At 47.5% G+C, this 17379-nt stretch overlaps 1 protein-coding gene across 1 annotated transcript in view; it reads right to left on the reverse strand.

The window, feature by feature from the left end:
• The window catches only part of myo3b (myosin IIIB), a 63032-nt gene that overhangs the window by 32588 nt on the left and 13065 nt on the right, over positions 1–17379 (reverse strand). The window contains exons 10-24 of the mRNA XM_084689621.1: positions 14543–14608; positions 10921–11082; positions 8487–8571; positions 8276–8392; positions 8041–8145; positions 7665–7748; positions 7359–7561; positions 7080–7178; positions 6880–6994; positions 6602–6728; positions 6165–6375; positions 5226–5373; positions 3890–4043; positions 2461–2549; positions 2156–2285 (exon numbers count right to left, since the gene is read on the reverse strand). Of these exons, the coding sequence (XP_084545747.1) occupies positions 2156–2285; positions 2461–2549; positions 3890–4043; positions 5226–5373; positions 6165–6375; positions 6602–6728; positions 6880–6994; positions 7080–7178; positions 7359–7561; positions 7665–7748; positions 8041–8145; positions 8276–8392; positions 8487–8571; positions 10921–11082; positions 14543–14608 (1895 nt within the window). The remainder of the gene's footprint in view (positions 1–2155; positions 2286–2460; positions 2550–3889; positions 4044–5225; positions 5374–6164; positions 6376–6601; positions 6729–6879; positions 6995–7079; positions 7179–7358; positions 7562–7664; positions 7749–8040; positions 8146–8275; positions 8393–8486; positions 8572–10920; positions 11083–14542; positions 14609–17379) is intronic.

Genomic DNA, 17379 nt, shown 5'->3' on the forward strand with positions numbered 1-17379 from the left:
GCTTGGAGGAATTTGTCCATGCAAATACATGCCATTTCCTCTGACAAAACAGCACCACATGTCCAAGCCTCCAGGCCCAAGACTCTGCAAGGCTCAAGCACAAGACGATGCAGCATGAAGGAAACCTTACTCACTCTGTTCATAATAAATACTACAACGGAGACATAATACAACTTAGGTCAGTGTGACTTCTAAGCAGTTGCTGTCCAATGCTTGGAATCTACTGTACACCTTGAGACTGTTCAGAGTTTAAGCTTTTCACAGAATGGAGTTAAGGGCAGTATGGGGTGGAGGGCAGTATCGACTCAGTCTCTGACTGTATTTTCATACACACATTTCATAACACCGATAGAAAGCATCTGAACTGTGCTAGTGATGTTTGGTCTCAGATCCAAACTCAGGCTCTCACACCACAACACTGTGCATCTGCAAGGGGGACCCCTAGTGGTGACACAAAGTCACATCACTCTGCAGGATGAAACCACCAGAGTGCCAAAGATTCAGATCAGATTCAGCAGATAGTTATCATTTCACAGATAACGGGAATCTATAATATGAACTAAAATGCAAATTAAATTCCCCCGGATTTTACCCCGAAGAATAGAATTATAATTCTCATATGCTACTTCTCACTTAAAAGAGAACTCAAGCTTTTCCAACTTGATAAGGAACAGCAGTGTCTCAGAGGCGCTATCTGGTTTGATTATCTCTATTTTCATGGACTGTCAGAGGAAGATGGGACCTCTGGCTCTGGAGGATGATGGAGGTTGACTGAGAAGACCCCGAAGACACAACCTCAACTCAGAGTCACAGAGAGAACAAGAGAAAGAGAAGAAAAAAGAAAGAAAAGAAGGGGAAATTGATTGCTACGCGCTCCACATCGAGGAGACTCCCCGTGACTGCAGTCTCACACTGGTCAGGACAACGTTACACTTTCACTCACGAAAAAAAGCCCCCAAATAAAAAATAATAATCGCAATCCCAACCTAGTGCACAGGACCAAAAGGAACCGGTCTGCAAGTGAGTTTACGTACTTGACTAGGATGCAACACAAGCAGAATTTGAGGAGCTTTTAGGCCTTAATTGACACGACAGTAAATGGGAGATCACATTTCCGTCCCCGTTCAATTATGTGGGCACCAAAGTGCAGTTCATTTGACACCTCTGCACATAGCATTGATTTCGCTATTAAACCTGCTGGATTCCTCTGCTGCCCAGAAGGTGTTGAACAGCTCACCTCCCAGCTTCTCTCTAAGCTGTGCAGACACAAGGATATCTACTACAGACTAAACCCAGGTGTGGTTTTTTCAAATTGTATAAATCAGAGCTGCAATTAATTCCACCACAACTTAAATCAGCCATTTACACAAAAGCAAAGAAAAATAGAAGCCAGAAGAACATAATACAGCTTTGCTGGGGGGGGGGGGAGGGGTATGAAGTTGTGGGCTCACAACTGAACCCATGCATTAGCACTCCAGCTAAATCAAGTGACCGAGAGTATCCAGCCTGGGCTGATGACAAGAACATCCCCCTCTTCTCCTACTGTACCCAGCCGGGAAGAGACGGAGGAACACTTGCTATTGTGATCTCTAAATAGCGTCTATTCATCCCCTGGGTATTTAGAAACCTTATCACAGAAATATCCCGCCGCACCCCCTATCTGGAGATAGCGGAGAGCAGCGGGAAACCAAGGGGGACAGCTTAGTGAAAATACAAACAGAGCCCTGCACTGAGAGCTCAGCCTCAGAGGAGATAAGGGGAGACTGAAGACTGATCCCCCAGAGAGAGAGAGAGAGGAGAGGCGTGGAGGGGGAGCGTACCAGCCCCTTCAGAGGAGTCTTTAAGAAACCCACTTACCTGCACACTCATGGAGCAGTGAACAACAGCGGGCACAAACACACACTCTCGGACCGCAGCGCTGTGGCCTGGAAGGCTGCTCCTCAGTGTGTAGAAACAATCAAAGTTTCCAGTGAACTGCATTCCAGTTGTTTTAGGAATGATGGCAGTGCTGAGATAGCACTCCTTAATACTCGTTTAGAGTAGATTCGTTGTTACTATAGACACATATTCTATATTTTGGGGGGGATTTTTATGAATACATTTGCATAACGACGTCTAACAAGCATACCAGGGATGACCTGGGGAACGTTCTCACCGGTTTTGGTCAGGGGGCTGGAGAACAGCTGCTGCAGAAGCTTGTTCTCTGAGGTTCTCAGGAGCACCACGATGTCCGCCGGGAGTGTGTCCCGGTTCTTCTCCAGGAAGCCATTGACGTTGTACAAGACCTGCACACACACAGTCATTTAGCCACTTGGAATCCTGCTGGACTTCCGCTCAACACTTTTTGAAATGCACCACTGATTTATCACAAAAATGTATTATGGATGGTCATTCGGTTCGATCTCTTCACGGCTGATTTATCTTATGAATAGAAAACCTATTAGCGCTACGATACTGTACCTTTCCTGCGTAGTGCTGAATGCCAAAGCAAAGCTCCAGACGCTTCGGTCTCCAGAAGTACTTGTAGCGCAGATTGTCCTCAAATTTATCTGGGCAGAAGAGAGGACACATTTGGAGGTTTTAACTGTGCAGCTTAACAGGCCTTTCATACTTCAAACAACACGTTAAAGAGGATGTAAAGACCTGTTCCTGGACTAGCAGGAAACTTCTAGTTTAGCAGAATTTTGGGGAGGCGTTTTCCGCTTCCTTTATAATAACTGTTTGAGAGAGACAGGGAGCGCATGCAGAAAAGGGCCCGGGGTGGAATCGAACCCGGGCCGCTGCGGTAAAATCTTGTCCTAGTCCTCTATCTGGTGAGCCACAGGGCGCCCCAAGTACAGCAGAATACGTGAGGATGCATTATAACACACACCCCAAGTACAGCAAAATACGTGAGGATGCATTATAACACACACCCCAATGACAGCAGAATAGGTGAGGATGCATTATAACACACACCCCAATGACAGCAGAATAGGTGAGGATGCATTATAACACACACCCCAATGACAGCAGAATACGTGAGGATGCATTATAACACACACCCCAAGTACAGCAGAATACGTGAGGATGCATTATAACACACACCCCAAGTACAGCAGAATACGTGAGGATGCATTATAACACACACCCCAAGTACAGCAGAATACGTGAGGATGCATTATAACACACACCCCAAGTACAGCAGAATAGGTGAGGATGCATTATAACACACACCCCAAGTACACAACTCAGACATTGACTGGTGTAAATACATCTATCCTGGTAGGAAGAGGATCATGGGGTGGTCAGTGTCTCTTACCCACTAAGGTGTGGTCAGTGGCTCTTACCCACTAAGGTCTGGTCAGTGGCTCTTACCCACTAAGGTGTGGTCAGTGGCTCTTACCCACTAAGGTGTGGTCAGTGGCTCTTACCCACTAAGGTCTGGTCGGTGGCTCTTACCCACTAAGGTGTGGTCAGTGGCTCTTACCCACTAAGGTCTGGTCAGTGGCTCTTACCCACTAAGGTCTGGTCGGTGGCTCTTACCCACTAAGGTGTGGTCAGTGGCTCTTACCCACTAAGGTGTGGTCGGTGGCTCTTACCCACTAAGGTCTGGTCAGTGGCTCTTACCCACTAAGGTCTGGTCGGTGGCTCTTACCCACTAAGGTGTGGTCAGTGGCTCTTACCCACTAAGGTGTGGTCGGTGGCTCTTACCCACTAAGGTCTGGTCAGTGTCTCTTACCCACTAAGGTGTGGTCGGTGGCTCTTACCCACTAAGGTCTGGTCGGTGGCTCTTACCCACTAAGGTGTGGTCAGTGGCTCTTACCCACTAAGGTCTGGTCGGTGGCTCTTACCCACTAAGGTCTGGTCAGTGGCTCTTACCCACTAAGGTCTGGTCAGTGGCTCTTACCCACTAAGGTCTGGTCGGTGGCCTGGGGGAAACGGCTCTCCTCGTCCAGCAGAGACAGCAGGCCCATGGGCTTCTGGAGGAACATGTCCAGGATTGGCCTGTTGTCTTCGTACTCCACCAGGCTGGCATCCACCCCCTCGCTCTGGTACTCCATCTAATTAGAGCCGGCGAATATAGAACAACCTTCAGTTAATGATTTCACTAAATAACCCACTTAAACAGTGTGGGCTGAATGTGATTTGTGAGAGTTTGGAAGGCACCAGTACTGGTGCCACAGCTGCATGTGCACAGAGTTCCGATTCTGTGACTGAGGTTTATAATAAGAAGCTGTCGCTGTATGTATTATACAGAGCTTTTTCGGAAATAACAAATAGAGCCACTTACTAATCTATAATTTATTTCAATTTGCAAATAACCCAGAGTCATATCATATTATTGCATCTGCTTAATTCAGATCAAAAAGTTTCTTTTAAATATATATTTTACTGATAAAGTGGAACCAATGGATCTAAACCGGGCTCATGTTTAAGTCATTAACTTGGAATAATAAGCTTCTGTGTACCACTGGATGGAAGCCATATTCCTTTTACAAAAAAAATCTATTTTCTGCTAAGCACGAACTCTTTATCGAAGGCAGCTAATATGTCTGTATCACGAGAACCCATAGAGGCACGACTACTGTGGTTCCAGAGAGACAGTCTCTAACATGAAGAGGACTTGTTATGTGAGGTACTATAGAACGTCCTAAAGATATTCTTGGATACATAGACGACAAAAGACATTGGTCACGTTCGCCCATTAGTTCTTTGATGTTAGGAAGCTAATGAAGGCCAGCTCATAATAATAACAGGGATCCTGAGAAGGCTGGAAGGCACATGAAGACAAAACACATTACAGCAAAAACAGCCTTTGATTAATGTCTGTAACATGACGTCAAGGAAAATGAAGAGCTTCTTCAGGGTAAACAACTTCATTAAATCAATTAAGAAAATCATTTCAAGAGTGTGGAAGGCCAAATCATTTAAATGTCAATGTGCAGCTAGAGCAGAAGTAAGATATAGGGAATTAGAGTATTTTAGCCACCAGAAATGTGATTGATTAGCAAGGCTTAGAATATTGAGACGCTTTTAGTAAACAATGATTGAAAATTAACACGGCTTCGAATATCCAGGGGCTTTTTTGTAAACAATGGTAGAGAAAAAAAGAGCCCCATTATTCAGTGCAACACAAGGCTATTGTTGTGTAAATGTGTTCATCGCTATGTAATGGGCTGCCCTCCTACTCTGAGTTCAAGAGGCAATTCATCTTCAATAACCCAGCCCTTCTAAACACCCACCTGCTCAAGGGCAAAGATATGCTGGTTGAAGTAAAACTGAATCTGTTCGTTGGCAATGTTGATGCACAGCTGCTCAAAGGAGTTTTTCTTGAAGTTCTCAAATCCAAAGATGTCCAAGATTCCCACATTCATTCCACTTTCCGCGGCACTTCAAAGAAGGAAAAAGGGGACACACACACATATTTTTCCGTGTAACTATGTGAGCAAATCCCAAGCAACCATGAGCTGATCAAATTTTCATGATAAACCAAGTTCAACCCAAATAGAATATCTGGTTTATAATGGCCTATTCTACTTTAGTAGAGAAATGCACTTTTAATATAACTTATTTTGGATCCAGAAAATACTCTAAATTCATCAACAAATGCCACCCGTTTTGTAACAGTTATGTAAACGAAAAAACTGTCTGCAGAGTTCGGACCCCAGCGCTACAGCATCACCACTTCTCTGTTATTTGCCAGTTCCACAGTCTGCACACACAGCAGCACGTCTCCGAGGTCACCTTCAGACTGGGTTAACAGGTTATTAATGGCAATAAGAGAGAGGAGAAAGATGATTGTAGTTTAGACAGGCACAGTGGGCCGCGCGCAGCTCCGATAGAGACAGTCAGACAATTATCTGACAGTCTACGCTCGCATTTATCAGGGAATTCTCACGGATCAATGAACAACCCTTTACAGTCTCTCTGAAGTCTTTTTAATCATCTGAATATTATTTTCTTGGCACGCAACTCGGTATCAAAAATTTATTAAAACTTCTTTTGTGGTTCTTTTCTCTCCTTGTGCTTGTCCATTAATATTCCACACCCGGGGTCTGCTGCTCTACACAGACTTGAGGTAAAGGTCACACGAAGCTTCACAGATCGTACAAAACAAGTGAGGGGAGCTCTGCGTCCCAAGGACAGAGGCACCGGGCGGAGCGGCGTGCGTGCGTGCTCACCAGATGTTGGTGTCGGGCTGGAGGAGTGCGTTGATGCGGTTGACTATCCAGCTGAACAGCCGTCCGTACAGGGCTTTGGACATGGCGTCCCGCACGTCCGTGGCCTTGTCCACGGTGTTGGTGCGGATGATGGTCTCTCCCCGGGTCACCACGCAGTGCGAGGTCAGGGCCTCCTGCAGCTCCTCAGGGCCGATGCTCAGGAGAGACGCAGCTGAGGCACACAGTGATGGATGAATCTCATTTAGCTCATAACAGCTAATCCACAAAATCTGCACTGCGGTGAAACACCCTGTTTCACTCAGATCAGAGATTAATTCTTCTGATACTATATTCTCTGACTGAACCAGCATATATGGGGGATTTGGACTTTTTAATGACAATTCTTCCGTTCCAGTTTGGAGACACTAGATAGGTTGCCAGCTGAACAGAGAACTCACCGTTCTCCAGGGGTTCAGGGTTCGGCACTTCGCTCTTATCTGTCTGGTGTTGGGAAGTGATGGCAGCGAATTCAATGTTTCCTGTATTTAAAATGGCACAGAGAATCCTGTACACCGAGTTCACCTCCTACAACAACCCCCCCAAAAAAGAGGGAAAAAAAATGTAAAGACAAGGATTGACATTCAAAAGTCGGTGGAAAATTCCAGCTTAATTGGTTGGATTCGTGAAATGTACGGAGGGCAGTGTTTCAGATGAGCCGGAAGCTTCTGTGACGTACCTCGTCTGTGAAACCGATGATGCGGAAGCAGTCCTGAATGGCGTCAAACTGCTCCTGGTACAGCTTGCTGGACACAATGTCCTGCATTGCTCGGCCATGCTCGTTGTTGATGTACCTGCGACACACAGAGATCTGCTTCAGGTTGAGCCGGTGTTAAGAGCCCTCAGGGCAGCAGGGGGCGCCCTCTCAGGCGTGCTCACCTGGGGGGCTTCCTGTCGGGCAGTCTGTAGTGCTTCAGTTTGCCTTGGTGGTACAGCCCAGCATAGATGTAGTAAAAGATGTGGAAGTTTTTCTCGCCGCTTTGGGTCAAACAAAAGAAGAACTGTGAGTTTGAGTACAGTCAAAGAGTAAGTGTAGCCTCACTAGCGTAGCCTGCTGGAGCTTGCCTCACTAGCGTAGCCTGCTGGAGCTAGCCTCACTAGCGTAGCCTGCTGGAGCTAGCCTCACTAGCGTAGCCTGCTGGAGCTAGCCTCACTCACGTGGCCTGTTTGATGACTCGGGACTTCTCCAGGAGGTACTCGGAGATCTTGGCCCCCATGACGGCTCCGGAGGGGGTGAACTTCATCTCCAGGTACTTGCCAAAGCGGCTGGAGTTGTCATTAATGGCGGTGCACGCGTTCCCGAAAGCCTCCACCAGGGGATTCACCTGCAGGATCTTCTCTCTCAGCGTCCGGTTGTTAGCCTGCGATCACAGGTCATCTGTCAGACCACGTCGAGCCACGTAGCTGTAAACAAACCTCTGAGAGGGCCTGTGAAGCTGGACCTGTCTGTGGGCAGTGCAGTACCTTCCCCAGGAAGGTGAGATGCTGGACAATCAAGTGGGCGCTCTCTGTCTTCCCCGCTCCACTCTCCCCACTGATGATGATACACTAAACCACAAGGGAGTAGAGCAGAGAAGAAGAGAGCCGATTGGAGTAGAGCAGAGCAGGGTAGATGATATACCCTGTACCATGATCATACGCTGTACAACAGTCTGTTCAACTACAACATACAAAACGTCATCAAGTCACACTTTACATTGAACTTGACATTAGCTACGTATCAGTTCCCATGTCTGACACGTTTGTACCAGGTAACCTGAATGTATGATGGAATAAAAACAAAATGTCTGTCGTCCCGAATGACGGGTAGCCTCCACATGGTGACGTTCTCCCTCCCCACCTGGTCCTTGCTGAAGGTCACCATGCCCTGGTACGCAGCGTCGGCCGAGGCGAAGATGTGTGGAGGGTGGTCGGCGCGCTTGGCCCCGTGGTACAGCTTGGAGAACTGAGGACGCAAAGAGAAAGCTGCTACCGTGTGACGCTTCACCCGTCACAACACTGTCACACCGTCGCCGTGACGATGACCGGACGGGTGTTCACCACCGGGAGGGTGGCGGGGGGGGGGACAAACAAACCTGCGGGGAGTAGATGCTGAGGTTCTGGAAAGGGTTGAGGGCGATGAGGATGTCTCCAACGTAGGTGTATATCTGTAGCTCTTCATACCTCTTGTGGAGGTGGCTGATGATGGTCCCCTAAGGGCGGGGGGTCAGAGACAGCTGCTGTACTGTACACCTGCTGACACGATGTGCACCGGGTGAAACTACAGAGTGAGTGACTGTGCGTTACCTCGTCTAGCACCTCCAGGTTGACGAGGTCGTCGTCGGGGGAACTCTGGATGATGAGGGTCTTACGAGTATTGATCCTCTCATGCCTGAGTGAAGCCAAGCAGAACAGAAACGGAAGACATGGGAAGCATCGAGACGAACGGTGGATGCAGACATGGGGGGGGTGGGGGGGGTGATAATGTGTCGTTTCCATGGTGAGCCCCTCGGGGGAGGCCCCTCATGATCGCAGGCTGTGATCGCACTTCATCTGGGCGTGACCTCTCACTCTGCTGGGGCCCGCTGGGAGAGGAGGTCAACACGCTGGCAGCTGGCTCCCTGGGGAGAGCTAGCTCCCTGGGGAGCCCTAGAGACAAAGTGTGTGGGTGTGTGTGTGTGACTGTGTGTGTGTGTGTGACTGTGTGTGTGACTGTGTGTGTGTTTGTGTGTTAACAGACTAGACTATTGAGTAACAACAATTCAAGTCAGTTTGATAGAACTCTGCTGTCCTTCCCACAGAACCCATTCATGATCACAGAGACTTCCCGTGACCTAACTAAGCCTCACATTCACAAGCGACAGCGGCAGTATCGGATTCTCAAAGTCTATCTATATTCTATGCCGATAAATAATCGATCATATGAGAGGAAGAACACGAGACCAGATTCACCTTGGGCCACGTGCATTTTTAACCTCGTCTGTGTTCCCCTTCATTTCCTATTCTGAGCAGAAACCCAACAGTGAGTCCACCTGGGACCCAACTCCGGAGTCGTGCCTGTCACTGCTCGTCACTGGAGGCTGCACGGCAGGAAATCCTCGCCACTTCACTCTCTCACACACGTCCCATATAGTCTTCTCACATACTATTGGGTCCAGATCATACCCAAGAAGGCAGGATTTCTAGCAAGACTGACATTTTGCATTTGTCGTCACAGTAGCATACCGTTTTTCTGAAGATTTCCCTCTGTGAATGACCTCCCTGATCTGTCTTTTTCCTCTGCGGTGATGAAACTTGCCTTTCATCGGTTTGAGATTTGGCTCCAACAAACACATGGTGCCTCTCTCCGGGTCGACCACTTCCTGAAGCCTCCGTGTTCCATTTCCATGGATCAATCTCTCTTTTATTTGTGTTTTCAAAATGACAATGCAAATTATAGCCTATTCTTTGAAAACGGAGATCGTCTCATGGCAAATAAGACTCACAGGGTTCTCTGACACTCAGTCTCCCTCTCTCTTCAAATCGTCGGCCTTTCCTTCTTTGTGTCGTTCTGTTGGATAGCTTGCAGGTTTGCAGCTATTTGGCTTGGTGTCGCTCTGCAGACCACGGCTAGGTTAGCTACAACTCTGAGGGCCAAAATGTGTAAAGAACCTAAATTGATATGCAGGCCAGATAAAAATGTGCAAGGGGCCGCATTTGGCCCACGGGCCTCGAGTTTGACACACATGCTCTAAACCCTCTGAGTCCTGGCTGAGGGGTGAGACCAGAACTCTAAGATCACCTTCTGTCTCCTCAAGCTCCTAATCTAGTTATACACTTTCACTGTGAACGGGGGACAAGGGACTACAATCACTGGCATACCACACACACACACAAGGGAGGAGGAGGGGGGGGTGGCTGGCAGGGGGCTGGCAGGGGGCAGGGCTGGTGTTCTGGAGCAAGTTTTCAGATACCAGGGAAAGTAGTCCCATAGAAGCCAGAGGAAAGGCTTAAAGAACAATCTCACTAATCTCACTACAATGTGGAATAGAACTCACATAGCCTTGAGATATTGTTTTCTTTTATATTATTATTTATTATGATCTTATTTATATTTAAATGGACTTTAAATATAAATCCATCCATATGTAGGTCCATTAAGACCAATTCCTAGCTAGTGCATTTAAGAATGTCCAGTGCTGAGCGGTCATTAGGGCACCATCCCGGAATAACTGCCAAACGTTCCGCCATTTAGCATTCGACTACGGCTTTCCACGAGTTGATCAATCTTCCACAGCGTTTCCCCCTTTCACTGCTTCACCCTGCGCAGCAGATATCAGTCTTACTCTGCTCATCAGGATGGTTAGTGGATCCACAGGCACCAAGCACAAAGCTTTTGTTCATCTAAAGGATAGTCAGCACAATTCCGGAACAATCTCTCCTCCCAAATGAGGCTCACTCCCCTAACCTCCCTTAATCACACACTCTCCATCACGACTGAGGCAGGCCTCGTGTCTGCTGTGGGAGTTTGGAGCGACTCTACTGTTTTAAGAGATTAGACTCTGCCCCCTACTGGTGAACAATCTCATTTGATCGGTTCATTCAATCACTCCCCTTGCTTACTACTTCACCCTACTCTTTGCCAACCAAAGACAGCCTGACAAAGACATCATTTATTTTTCAACCATCCACCATAGCGGTTCAACAACACAAGCAGACCGGAATATCGGTCAGATCTCAGCATGTGAGCCGACGCTCTTACTTGGTCTTGGTTTTGCAGCTCTTCTGCGCTTCCTGCTGCTGGTGCACGAGGCTGGCGAGCTTCTGCCCCAGGGGGAGCTCCTTGCCGTGGGCCTGCTTGATGAAGGGGTGCTCCAGCAGGTGGGTCACGGACGGCCGCGTCTCAAAGTCCTTTATCAAGCACCTGGGAGGGGGGGGGGGGGGTAGACAACACACACACAAACACACACACACACACGGTCACCACAAATTCATACACCCTTCACAGAGACGGAGACAGCACACCCACTGCCGGCGCCGTAACCTCCTCCGCACGGAGCTGGCGTCTGATGGTGACGGATCATCTCCATCCAGCTGATCTTTTCCTCTAGTCTCTGTGGACGTCGACAGCAGAAGACGCCGGGACAAACGACAAACAGTCACCTGAGCATTTTGTAAAGGCGCTTCCTCCAGGGACCGTCTGGGTACGGGGAGGATGCCGAGGCAGGGATCCGCTCCAGAGTGTCTGAGTCTGGGGCACTGATCGCCTCTCTCCCCCCCCCCTCCCTCCTCTGGACCACATGGTCACCATCACCATGGCCCCCGTGTTTGTGAGGGCAGTCCCTGGCCCCTATCTGCACCGTGCAGTGTTTACCCCCACCCCGGAGTCTGTCATCCTGACACACATGCAGTCACACGGGGGACTGATTTAACTCCATCACATCTGAGATGAGAAGGAACAACACTGGGTTGTACTCGTGAAATCGTAGGGACGTAAAGTAGCAATATCAGTGTAAAGTAGAATCAACATGTCCAACATGCTAAAATGCTAATAAAGATAAACACAACATGATTTATGTAATTTAACGCGAAAGGCATTCGCATCCTGGTCAGACAACACGTGACTGGTCTCATTGTACAATTCCTCTAAACTCCCAAGTGCCTGGTCTGTTTGAGAGCACTGCAATACAAAACTGCAAGCAGCCCTGAGATAAGACAGCCAAACAGCTCTAACATAGCTAGCCCTTTCCGCGCTCTACTAACATAGCTAGTCCTTTCCGCGCTCTAATAAAACGCTCTGGCCACGCTCCCTATCTGCTTTGTTCTGTTGTGAAAATTCATTCCCAGAATTCATTAGTGTCAGAACATTAAGCAGAGGTTGCAGCCATTAGCGGTGCTGTGTGGGTGCTATGCTAAACATCGGGCCACTTCGTCACTAAAGGCAGCAGCTCTCTGGCTGCCTGAGACACTGGTGATGCTTTCATTACCCACCACAGTCGACCCCTGCTCACACAGACACACACACACACACACGCACACACGCACACGCACGCACACACACACACACACACACACACAGGTCTGGCAGAGAACTGAAGAGGCGTCACAAACAGCCTGCATTGTCTGATAACATTGTCCACACTTGCTGCATTCTGCATTGTACCCTTGTGGGCTTTGTTTGAGGAGATTATTTCTGATCTCTTATCATACAATCCATTACCTCACACACAGTGGGCACAATCCAAATCAAATCCAATGAAAAGCACTACAATCTTACAGTATAGGGTGCATTAATAAAATGTATCTTTAATCAAATATACCAGTTTTAACATCTATAGTAGCCCTATTATGATGTGTGTTTGCAGAGAGTAGAAAAGTGTGGTGGTAATGGATGTGTGATTTAAAGAAAATTTATTTTAGCATTCATCAAAAGACTCAGAAAAGGCTTGTATTAGAAAATGATTAAGAAACCGCAACCAATGGGATTAAATAAACCCAATCCCATACCTAACAATTTGTACGTTTATGACGGAGAACGCACTCCGAGATAACTAGAAGATATAAGTGCTGTTTTTGATTCACCAACGACAGACCCTGGTGCTTTGACAAACGCACAAGTCACACAAATAAACAAGAAGATTCAAGCCCTTCCTGGTTCCACTTCACATATGCCTTTTTATTGTTCTCATACTCGAAAATGAATTAATAATCATTCCTATTCCATTTACTCTTCTTTTTTTTACTACTGAAATAATAATACAAAAAGGAAAACAGAAATCCACGACCCACAAATAACCTTCCAGATCAATTGAAATGTGGCCTCCATTTACACCTTGCCTCAACTCCATCACCGCATCTCTTCAGGTTAGATATTAAGGTCGTATATTAGGAGACTGCATTAAAGGCAAATGTTGACATTATTTGTCTTTCTGCACACCAGAGGATGTGATGACTAAACTAGGGCACAGATAGAACTGATCATTCAGTAGAATTAGTTTTCTCCCTCTGGCAGATTTACACAAATAGAAAGAGGGTGTAGACTGTGAAAACATACTGATATCATCTCGTTTTGACATAACATCAATTCCCTGATTCCCAATCATCATAGGTTACCAGGTAACAAATGCTTAAGCGATTCTCATGTCAATAAGGACTGCTCTGAGCTACATCCATCAAAAGCAGAACTGAAAACAGCTGGTTTATGATCACTATCATATTTTCCAATAGATTATTACAAATTATGATATCAATCCGGTGAATGGAACCATGTCCCAATATGGTGTTAAACAACAGTCACACTAGTCACACTAGTCACACTAGTCACACTAGTCACACTAGTCACACTAGTCACACTAGTCATTATACCCATTCAAAGCCAGTGAGCGGTGTGATGTGCGGTAGTGTGCTGTGGAAAAGAGTGGTGTGGTGTGGTGTGGTGGGGTGTGGTGAGGTGAGGTGAGGGGTGTGGTGTGGTGAGGTGAGGGGTGTGGTGTGGTGATGTGGGGTGTGGTGGTGTGTGGTGATGTGGTGAGGTGTGGTGTGGTGTGGTGATGTGTGGTGATGTGGTGAGGTGTGGTGAGGTGGTGAGGTGTGGTGTGGTGTGGTGATGTGAGGTGTGGTGAGGTGAGGTGAGGTGAGGTGAGGGGTGTGGTGTGGTGAGGTGAGGGGTGTGGTGTGGTGATGTGGGGTGTGGTGGTGTGTGGTGATGTGGTGAGGTGTGGTGATGTGTGGTGATGTGGTGAGGTGTGGTGTGGTGATGTGAGGTGTGGTGAGGTGTGGTGGGGTGTGGTGATGTGGGGTGTGGTGGGGTGTGGTGAGGTGTGGTGAGGTGTGGTGATGTGGGGTGTGGTGGGGTGTGGTGAGGTGTGGTGATGTGGGGTGTGGTGGGGTGTGGTGAGGTGTGGTGATGTGGGGTGTGGTGGGGTGTGGTGAGGTGTGGTGATGTGGGGTGTGGTGTGGTGATGTGTGGTGATGTGGTGAGGTGTGGTGGGGTGTGGTGATGTGGGGTGTGGTGTGGTGATGTGTGGTGATGTGGTGAGGTGTGGTGGGGTGTGGTGATGTGGGGTGTGGTGTGGTGAGGTGGGGTGTGGTGAGGTGTGGTGGGGTGTGGTGAGGTGTGGTGGTGTGTGGTGTGGTGATGTGTGGTGATGTGGTGAGGTGTGGTGTGGTGATGTGGGGTGTGGTGTGGTGAGGTGGGGTGTGGTGATGTGGGGTGTGGTGATGTGGGGTGTGGTGAGGTGAGGGGTGGTGTGGTGTGGTGAGGGGTGGTGATGTGTTGGGCTGTGTGCTGTGCTGTAGTGGCGTGCGGTGAGGTGTGGTGCTGTGTGGTGTGGTGTTCAGGTAGAGAAAGCAGGAGAAGCAGACAGGGGAAATGCTTCACTTACTGAGCGATGAAGTGGCAGAAACTCCGGCACCATTGATCCGGCTTGCGTAATGTCGGGGAGGGGTTTCTGAAACACACAGGACAAAAAACACCAATTACATGTTGTTCTTACTGTGCTTAACCTAACCATCATTAGTGTACTGTATGACCCTTTAAAACCTTTATGTCGTGATCCATCCATGATTGCCTGCAATGGCCCATTGCCCATGGCTACCTGACCATAAGATTGTATTAGCTACAGGTGTCCTAAGACTCCAGTGAGAGTTACACAAGTTTACTAGGTACCAGGCTGGAGGGATGCCAGGTTTGTGGCAGGGAGGGAGAGGTGACAAACGATAAGAGCTTCACAGCTGTCAGGCAGGAAGCATCTGCTCGGAGGAGAGGGAAGTTATGAAAGCCGGTTATACCTCTGTCAGCAGCGTTTATGGAGCCCATCTATAATGAGGCAAGTACCTTTAAAAGTAGCTCGGTGTGTGGTGTCAGGACTGGACACCAAGGCTGAACTGCTGGGAGGGAAAACTGGAGGTCTGGTGTTCAACAATCCTAATATTCTCCATTAAATCATTAATGGGAAGCTCACTAATTGGGAAAACTGGTAACAGCTACTTGGGAGGAAAAAAAGTAATTATCGAATTAATGTGAAACTATTCCAAACAAATGGGCTCATTTTGATTATCACAAAAAACATCAAGAACAATGCGATGAGCGTCACTCATAAACAAGAGACCCTATTAAACCTCTCTATTTTTCAGCAAGAAATCTGTCATTCTCTCCAGCACTAAGTCACTCGCTGCTTTGATAAAGATTCAGACAGGCAGTCCTTTCTGAAGTGCAGATCAAAGCCAAGTAACTGACTGCTTCAATGCAAAATATAATATAAGCCCGAAGCCATGCTCTAGCCTTGATGTTGTTCTGCACTGCTTATATTACAAAGTCAATACACCAGCACACTGGAGATAACACAGTCAAGTACCCTCATTGTGCTCAGGAAATTCAGGCATCTTTTTTTTTTTATTATTCCAGTATTTGTGAAAGCAGTGAGTCACATTGTAAACACAATTGGCTTATTCAAATCTAAGTCCAGGCACACATAGTATTGTCAAACGTTTGTCATAGTGGATCCAGGCTAAATCAGGGGGGGCTGTCATTGCTGCCAGCAATGAACCCTGGGTCTTATTACTAAAACAGGAAGAGAAATCTGTTGGCTTAAAGAAGCTGACTTCAATGCAGAAATGGTCCTCATACCAATACCAGGACACACAAAGTCTGACGTCATTCCTCCATTCTTACACCTGACTTTATGACGACATCGTCAGCCCAGATGAACGCGACGGCAGAGAGAGGCAGCAGGGAGGTCTCTGGGGGCGGTGAAGTGAAAACCCGGCCGGCCGACAGCGAGACGGCCTTTCAAAGGGTAAAAGAGTCGAAGAGGGAGGAGAAAATAAAGACTCGTTCTGGGGAAGGACCACCCGCTCCAAACCCAGCTCATCTATCACCCCCACCCCACCCCACCCTCGTTCTGCTGGGCACACATGAGCGCACACAGAGACGAGGCGCTACATTTGTCTTTGCCCAGAAGCACATGCTGGGGTTCTGGGGCCCAGCATGCAGCAGCACGGTGGGAATTACTGCATAAAACACACGGGCGACTCTAAGCTCTCCTCACTGTTCATGATTGAAATGTCACCCAAACAGTAGACTGTCCCGCGTCAGGGTGTCCCTACGGCCACCGTGTCAGATGTATTATGGCGTCTCAGAGCTACGAGATGTTGAAAAAACAGGAAGTGGATGAACAGTCGGATGAGTACTATAAATTGCTTTCTTGGATAGGTCTTATCTGGTCAGAAATCGATGAGATTTAAAAAGGGAAGAGAGATAATTAGGTTGTAAAACTTGTCAAATGATGCTATATGGCTCGTTCATTTTTTAAAGCAACCCATGAAAATAAATTCCACAGTATCGTGGAAAGAAATGACGGCGATCAAACAGCATTTTGTTTATTTGCTGTGGCTTAACTCTAAATCAAGACAACCAAGTTGAAAAACAACTGTGTGTGGTTTGTGTATCCACAGAGAGAAATATAAACATGGGTCACACAGAGTGCCAAATCTCACATTTTTCTTGGAGACAATCTGCGATGGATCGACCAGTTGACATGTGGTCAATAGTAATCTGCCACATACAAAAGGTTCCACAATCGTTCTGAAAATGTTAAGGTCTGCAGACAGGCCTCTCTGAGTCAGAAACTAACGCAGATAACACTACCATTTTCTCATCAAAATGTAAAGAGACAGCATTGTGGTTTAGAGAAGACATCATGTAATAAAATCTGGAAAATACATGTTTCTTTTGTTGAAAGGAAAGGGTTAGAAGAAAGTGTTGGAAAGGGTTAAAACACAGTTTAAAATGTTTATGCACATACGGTTCAGTCTGGAGTCAATTCCAAATCTAGTCTCTCAGGGGTGAGAAACATTGGTGGAAGAAAACAGCAAAATAAAAGGCTGTCTTTCCCCGTGACTGTTCTGTTCTGCTCCGCAGATTTCAAACCCCCCCCTGGATCCTGCAAGGGGCACGGCCCCTCACCACTACACTGTTTCTGGATTCCATTCACCAGCCTCTTGATTTCATTAGCCTGAGTTGCCTGGGACAAGACATCCTTTCCTCCAACCCCCGCCCTCACTTCTGTTTTCCAGCTCAGACATATACAAGCCTGGTTATATATATGTCTAATATCCACTTGGATCCGGGCAAATACACCCAGCCTTGCTCTTCTTTGTCTATTACCCGTGACCTTCACCGCCTTTCAGCGCACACACGTCAGACTTTCATGGTATGGCA

The sequence above is a fragment of the Hypomesus nipponensis genome, chromosome 23 (genome assembly GCF_054491055.1).
Source record: "Hypomesus nipponensis isolate SF chromosome 23, ASM5449105v1, whole genome shotgun sequence".
NCBI lineage: Eukaryota > Metazoa > Chordata > Actinopteri > Osmeriformes > Osmeridae > Hypomesus > Hypomesus nipponensis.